This window comes from Astatotilapia calliptera, chromosome 9 (genome assembly GCF_900246225.1).
Source record: "Astatotilapia calliptera chromosome 9, fAstCal1.2, whole genome shotgun sequence".
Classification (NCBI taxonomy): Eukaryota; Metazoa; Chordata; class Actinopteri; order Cichliformes; family Cichlidae; genus Astatotilapia; species Astatotilapia calliptera.
In genome coordinates this window covers 19,506,093-19,513,745 of record NC_039310.1, presented here as the reverse complement: position 1 = coordinate 19,513,745, position 7,653 = coordinate 19,506,093, and the positions used below count along the sequence as shown (strand labels likewise).

At 41.1% G+C, this 7,653-nt stretch overlaps 1 protein-coding gene across 1 annotated transcript; it reads right to left on the bottom strand.

Moving 5' to 3' along the window:
* Positions 1-2,443: 2,443 nt before the first annotated feature.
* en2a (engrailed homeobox 2a) lies at positions 2,444-5,913 on the bottom strand. Its single transcript, XM_026179780.1, has 2 exons — positions 4,813-5,913; positions 2,444-2,999 (listed from the first exon to the last, which is right to left on the bottom strand). Exons 1-2 carry the CDS (start codon positions 5,297-5,299, stop codon positions 2,680-2,682), a joined length of 807 nt encoding a protein of 268 aa, XP_026035565.1. The 5' UTR covers positions 5,300-5,913; the 3' UTR covers positions 2,444-2,679.
* Positions 5,914-7,653: the final 1,740 nt, after the last annotated feature.

The window sequence follows — 7,653 nt, the reverse complement described above, 5'->3', positions numbered from 1 at the left end:
GACGGGCTTTGACCTTCATTGCTCTCTCTCTCACTCTCTCTCTCCCCCTCTTGCACTCACCCCTCCCTCCCCTACCCTCTCTCGCTCTCTCCCTTCGACTCCAATTTCTTCCTTGTGATAGAAGCACAGGCTCTTTTCAGAAGCAACGAGGAACACTGACCGTCTCAAAGACAGTGCTGGGTGCAGCCCTATTTGCTCTAATGCTAGTCACTGGCCGTTAGACATGGCGTTCAAAGACTAGTGGTGCAAGTATGGAAATGCAGATAAGGCATTGTTGAGGAAACATGCCTGGGAATTGTTCAAGGCTTTCCCTTGCATAATATTTGAAGCTTTTGCAAATGTTTTAATCTCAAAACCCATGATTCTGATTTTCAGCGACGATTCTGAACATAAACAAGTGTGTGTTTGCATGGAAAGGACTGCTGTGCTGTGCAAATGAATAATGTCTGTAATTTTCTTTAAAAAGAGCAAATGCCATGTTTTAGCTTGTAATGTATTTGTTTTTTCTTCAAGTTATGATGTGTGCACACTATCAGGAGAGACCGAAGGTCCCGTTTGCTGTTCTATCCAGGCCTCGGCTAATGCTTATGGGTTTTAGAGCACCATACAGAGTTCAGAAACACGTTTGTGTATAATCTTCAAGGTTTATTTACTCTTCTTCTGCAGTTTTCAGGTGGCAGTTAATTACACAATTAATACATGATACAAATTATGTACATTTATACCAAAGAATACTTCCAACATAAAATAAAAAATAGCATTGTATTCTACAACTCTGTGTTGTAATTTTATTTAAACATGTTCATATATAGATAGATATACGCTGATGAGTAAATTCATAATGTCGTACCAGCAGTTTTTCATAAAGGCATTAAACTTGAGTAGTCTGCATTTGAAGTAATACTGCTTCTCTGATTCGGCACAGTTCTGTTTCATAAAAAGTTCACACTTGAACTTTAAGGCAAAGTGTGTTTTCTGTTTGGTGGATTTTAATTCACACACACTTTTTGCAGATACACAACAAAAAGACTTTGAAAGGCAAATAATCCACAATTTGGTATGGATACAGTCTGAAACTTAGCTCGATCATACTTTCGTTGATAAAGACCAAAGTTTTATAAACACAGTTATTTGCCCAAGTACAACAAATTGCAGCTTTCATGCAAAAGGCCCCATAAACAATTTTTCATTCACAAAAAAAAGAACCCAAAAGAAAACAAAAGAAAACAAAAAGAAGTTATTGCAAGATAAACAAGCAGTGTAAACACCTCAGATATCTACTCTAAAGCAACACTGGTCATTGGATAGATTTTTTTTGTCAATATAATCTATATAAATACACATATGAAGTCCTTTCAACAACGATAAGAGATTTCCAACATTTGTAATACAGTCACTGACGGATTTGCCTTCTTTTTATGATATATGGATATGCAATAAAAATGTATATAGAGAAAGATTTAACAAGAACATCCAATAACCTGCATTTCTAGAAGATACTCGTGAGAGTGCGCAAAAATCGGCGTCATCATTGTCTTTATGCTACGGAGTTGTTTCTGTGACGTAATAGGCAGCATTATAGCCTTCGCTTAGCTACAAAAAATGATTCGTATTGCTATTTAAAACTATAATAGCTGCACTGATGCATTGGTATAACGAATGGAATACGCACATAATATTTGTTTAAAGGCTATGAGATGACCACAAGCATAAGCAAGGCCTAAATTAGCATTTTAGTTAAGTGGTGTGTTAGAGAGAGAAAAATCCCTACCTCTCCCGGTCACTTGTAAGAAACTGTGAATTTAAAAAAAAAGTATCAAAATTCAGAGTCTGCCCGATTAGTTTTGCAGCTGACACGCAACACCTTCTTCTGCCTATTTTACATCAAACACAATCAACCCTCCCTCCCCCAAAAAACCCAACAAGCATGGAAGATAAAAACCGCGTTAGCATTTATTTAAATTCACAGTAGCCTGGATGCAGCAGAAAAATATTCTTTGGACTTAAAGTTTGCTTACTTCACTGACAAATCCAAACGTCAGGTGCCAGTTAGTAAAATGTGAAACGATGACAATCATGGGTAGCAGTAATCCTATACGGTATATAAAAATGAAGGGAGTAAGCGTTTGTACCTCAGGGGGGGTTGTTGGGGTTGAGCTTGGGCTGGGCTGGGTTGGGGGACAACAAACAATGAAAACATACCTTTATACAACATCTTTTATAGACGTGATATTGCAGAAATATCTCTCTTTTTTTCAAACAATTTATGCTGGTATACTCTATACACTGGCCCTTTATTCGGTGAAATTATTGCATTGTAGGCTTGTCTAAACCTCCCATATAACGAAAAAGCACTATAATATTCCCATAGGAACATACAGAGACCTATGGTAGCATTAGAATTCCTGTAGGGACTCGAAGTAGTAGCGATCTTATTCTTACTTTTTTTTTTTGTAGTATTGTATTTTTAACGGTGCCCTGGACGCGATGTACATCTGTAGGCTACTGAGTTAGCGTTGAGTAATAGTAATAGTACTTTGTAGTATTTTTATCTGCTGTGGCATCATTAAATATTCCTGTAAGTAGAGTTTTTTTTCTCTGTGATATCTCTATAAAAATCTATAATAGGATTACTATAGGTTCTTTTTCGTCAGGAGGCTGCTTTTACTTCTCTGGAAATCAATCGCTGTCTGATTTTTCGTCTTTCGACGTGACGGTGGAGTGATTGTACAGTCCCTGTGCCATCAGGTGCAAGGCCAGAGAGTTTTTAGCGCCGCTAGCCTTCTTGATTTTGGCCCTCTTGTTCTGAAACCAGATCTTGATCTGGGATTCGTTCAGGCCCAGTTCCTGCGCCAGGTTCTGTCGCCTCTGCTCCGTCAGATACCGATTTGTCTGAAACTCCGATTTGAGTCTTTGCAGCTGTTCTGCTGTGAAGGCCGTCCGTGGTCGCTTGTCCTCTTTGCTGGTCGTTTTCTTCTTTGGTTTCCGAGATCTTGGCCCTGTAGTGTGGGGAGGTGGGAGGTGGGGTTCACAGATACACATGTATGGGTTTGTCAGCATCCGAACACGAGAAGAATAAAAGAGAATAAAATCATAATAAAAGATACACTGCCCATTATCAGAGCTGTTTTATAAAGTTCAGAAACTATTTTGATTCATTTTTTTCTTATTTATGTATTCAAATCCTCAATCAACATATGATCTCTACACTGTTGTGCTAATTTGTATTCACAGCAGTGCCTACAAACCCGTGCGTAAAGCGTATTTTATAATAATCTAGATTTTATAAAGCTTATTTAACACCCCCCCCCCCCCCCCCCCATGCAATAAGTATGAAAACAAATGGCTCTGTGTCTTACTGCTCTGGTCACCGTGCCTTTTAAAAAAATCGCAAAATAAGTGTGAATTAACTGACAAAACATTTTTAGAAACTTGTAAAATCTGAACAGGGATGCTTGTTAAATGTTGACAAAGCAGAAACAAAACCTTCCCTTCCCCCCTCTGTTTTTATCCCTCTTCCCGGCTTACACATACTACGTATGGATACACACACACACACACACACACACACACGAACACACACAAACTCTGGAGCAATGTGAAATTATTAGCATAAAGCATCTCTGACACAACTCAGCCACTGTTTAGCAGGTTGGCTGAAAAAAAAAAAAAACAGGATCAATTTCAGTGAAGCTACTTTGCATTTTAGTTTTTGTGGGCCACTTGAAAAGCTCCTCAGTGGACAAACGTGAACAGAATGTGAGCAGCACACATTAGATACACATTAATTTTCCGTCTGGATGGAGGCCTGTTTTGTGGAGCCGCTGGCTGTCTGTGTTCGGTCGCCTCCTCCAAACAGCGCGGAAAACATTAATGAAACTACTTAATACGAGTCGAACCTCCATGAATCAACGTGCATGATGTGTGTGCCCATAACCCCCCCCCCCCCCAATAAAAACCTGCAGCTCTACAACTCGGTAGTAGTCGCCTACGCCACTCTATATGGCGTTACATAATGCATGAGAACAAGTTGTACTCCACTTTTTTTGACAGACACTTAGAAAAATACACGAGCTGTTAACCTTGCTTGCTAGATGAGAAGCGACTTTCCACGCGTTCTTGTAACTGAAGATTAGAGAAAAAATACCACCAAGCTCTCTACTGGCCAGCGTGTAGCCTACAAGTCCTACTGCAGCCATCATTTGAAAGCATATGCATATTTAATTCACCTCAAACAACTTCTGCAACGCGTTTAAAGAGCAACACGTCCACGCAAAGTGCACTAAATATTCATTTGGAGCAAATTCTTTGGAAGACACGCAGCTGTTTATTTTTAATGGAAGTAGGACTCCGATATTATCATATTCATAACAACGTGAAACTGATGACTGCTTGAATGTGAGATTTTCAGACAAAAATTTAAATTTCTGTGCAATACAGAAATTGAATATATACATTCAATTTCTGTATTTTTAGTATTTAAAATATTTATATCTTTTTTTAAGGAAAAAAAGACATGATCTCCGCTCTGCCATTTGCATTAAAATTGCCCCTCGCCAAAAGCTTTTCATGTTGTGTTTTTCCGCTCTGTAAATTCACACCTTGTTATTGTCTTCCTGTGGATATTATTCCTGCGTTAAATAATTTTTGATGGTTTTCTTTTGTGTGTGTGCAAATTCTCAGCCTGCTCTGCACAGCACGGTTCGCTTCTCTACTCTCGAGAAGTCGGTCAAGGCATTCGGGGTCAGTGTTACGGGGTATTTCAGGTTACTGAGAACGCGGTATAGAAAATTTAAAAAAACGCACACCAACCTGAAGAAGGCCTATCCGAGTATCTGGTGCAGTAGACCCAGGCTGGCCACAGCATGGGCTGAGACATGGATGGGTTTGAGCTGGCTTGGGAACTGTCTGAGTCTGAGCTTAGGCACTGGTCTCCATTCTCCCCGCGGGGTTTCAGGGGCTCCTCGGCGGCTATAGCAGGCTTCTTGGTCCCGGTAACCGTGTGTGGAGTGGAGGTCCCTTCTGCTGGCACAGTGCTCCCCACCGGTTCGGTCTGAGGGGCGGTTGGGCTGTTGTGGCTCTCCCGCGACGCAAGGCTACTCTCTTCGCGGTTTGCGCCACCGTCCTTTTTCCGTCCGAAATCCGGCCGCAGGATGTTGTCGATGAAAAAATTGGTGACCCGGTGAGGGATCTGCAGGTTCTCCGGCGCCTGTAAGAGGGGAAGGATGGCTCTGTTTGATTCGTCCGCCGACTCCTGCCGCTCCACCACATCTCTGTTGCCGTGATCATTTTCTTCCATACTGATTCACTTTCCCCCGCTTTACTCTCTTTAACCCCTTTATCGCTCTCCCCGTTGCAATAAAATTCGCGAACAACTTTAGGGGAATTAGACTGCAAAAACTGCACGAGTAAAATAAATAAAAAAGAAAACTCAAATACTAGTGAGTGCCTCGGACACCATGCAAAGCCTTGCGACTGTGTCCTCTGAGAAAAGCATACTTTTTGACATATATCCCCCCAATCTCGGGTTACAACTGATCTCGCACAGCTAAAACATTTGCCATTTGCGCACCATCCAATTTAGTGTCATCCAATATCAGCGTGCTCGGTAATGCCTACACCTAAACTAAACTAAGGGTAAATAAAGAGGCTCCTAAACTGATGCTCTAATACTCTCACTCTGGAGTTTTGTTCTTATTTTCAATACGAGCCCCCCGAGTGACGTTTTCCCACCGTCCTCCCAGACACGTGCCTTGGACCAATGGGACGGCAGAAACCAGGCCACGTGACGCAGGCTCCAGAGCAGTCTACAAACGCCCATCCTCTCCTTAGTAAAAGAGAAAGAGTGCTGGACTAAAAGAGAAGAGACCTAATTTAAATCCAAGGCATGCACCCACATACTCACAATATTTCATCAGTGTTTATGAACCTGTGACTTATTTTATTCTATTTTGGGGCGCTTTGGGGTTTTCAATTTAAAAACGCCATGCATGTCGGTTTTTGTCGTGTATATTAAAACAATAGGACACTGGAGCATCGGTTGTCAAATTGAGCTGCGGGGACCCCCGGGGTTCCTTGCTTGCAGGGCAAGCAGGGATTCCCAATAACACAAGTAGCAAATTTTTACTATATAGGCCATTTATACACGTGTATATATATATGTATATTTTTTATTCAATAGCATTTTTATAACTATAAAGTTTAATTTTCGACACTTTTACGCACGTCCGCAATTAAATACAGTTTCATTCTAACATAATAAGAAGTGATGATTTACTCATATGAAGGCAAATGAGACGGAATTTTAACAAAATGGCTAACTGGTCCAATGCAGACATGCGTGGGGATGCGTGATATGAAGATCTTTGAGGCGAGTTTTAAAATGCCATCTGAAAACACTACAACAATAAAATAACTACTTGTTGAGTTTATACATTACAATTTAGCTTTATTGAATGTAGTTAGAGCACTGGTAAGGTCAACTAAGGCTTGAGAACACTCCGTCCTGGCCAAGGTTAAATGCGGATAGCCTTTTTTCTGGGTGTCTACGTGCTCATATTTTCACCTAAAAGTAATGTATGTGTGTTTACTTTAAAAATGAAACTTAATCTCCGAGCATTTATGCCCTTTATCCCCCAAATAAACAGCAGATTTTCTGTTTACTCGTCACTGATGTGCAGGGTGGTCGGATGTGTCATGTTGCTTTCAGTCGCCTCATAACTGGCAACAAATTGCATCAAAACTAAAACGTGACAGCCAAAAGAGTCTTCCCTGTCTGCTTTCAAACGCACGGGGAAGTGCGCTGAGTATTTTTGATGTTCTCATGTTCGCCTGTCGTGACGCTGCGGTCGACCAAGAACTGGGTCCATATCCCTTTAAAAGAAATCAGTGATGCAAACAAACTGTTTTGTGCGCGGTGCTCGGGATACAGAGTCGCGCCAAAGACAAAACTTTGAGTAACTTTGCTGACCAGCACCAAGTTTGCGCTTCACTTCCCAGGACGCCACCGGCTCGCGAGGACGGCTCTTCTCTGGCGTTTGAACCGGAGAAGTGCATTTAAAAAAAAGAAAGAGAGCCAGAGTGGATCGGGGATGACCCGAGGAGCAGCAAGACTGAGACTGAGTGAGGAGTTTTTCGGCTGGCTTATTTTTATTATTAGAAAAACGCTTTGTCTTAGTCACTAGGTTTTCTGGCTGGCGCCTCTTAGATTCTTCAAATTAATTCAGGACACATAACCTGTTTCCTCGTGTTAGCTAATTATTTGGGCACCACAAGCCGGCAGTTTGCTCTGATGTGATGTATTTGTTTGATTTGATTTGTGCACATGCTTTGGGTTTGGGAAAACTGTGAAGGTTGGCTGAGAAGTGGAGTCCAAAGCTGTTTTCATTTCTATTTGTGCAACACAAAAAATCTGTAATTTAAGCTGGTTTAGTCTATGCCCGTTTTTTCCCCCGTGGGAGACATAATTTTCTTGATTATTTTTTTCTCACTTGTTAAATACAGGCTTTATGAATTTATTTTTTGCAAAGCAATAGCGGTGAAGCAGCACAGCAAAATATTTTCTTGGAATTCACACAGTGCGCGTTTCCACGGCTATGTCCAGCTCCTAGTTGCAGAGATTTGCAAAGTGCACCATCACATGCTTCTAGCTGA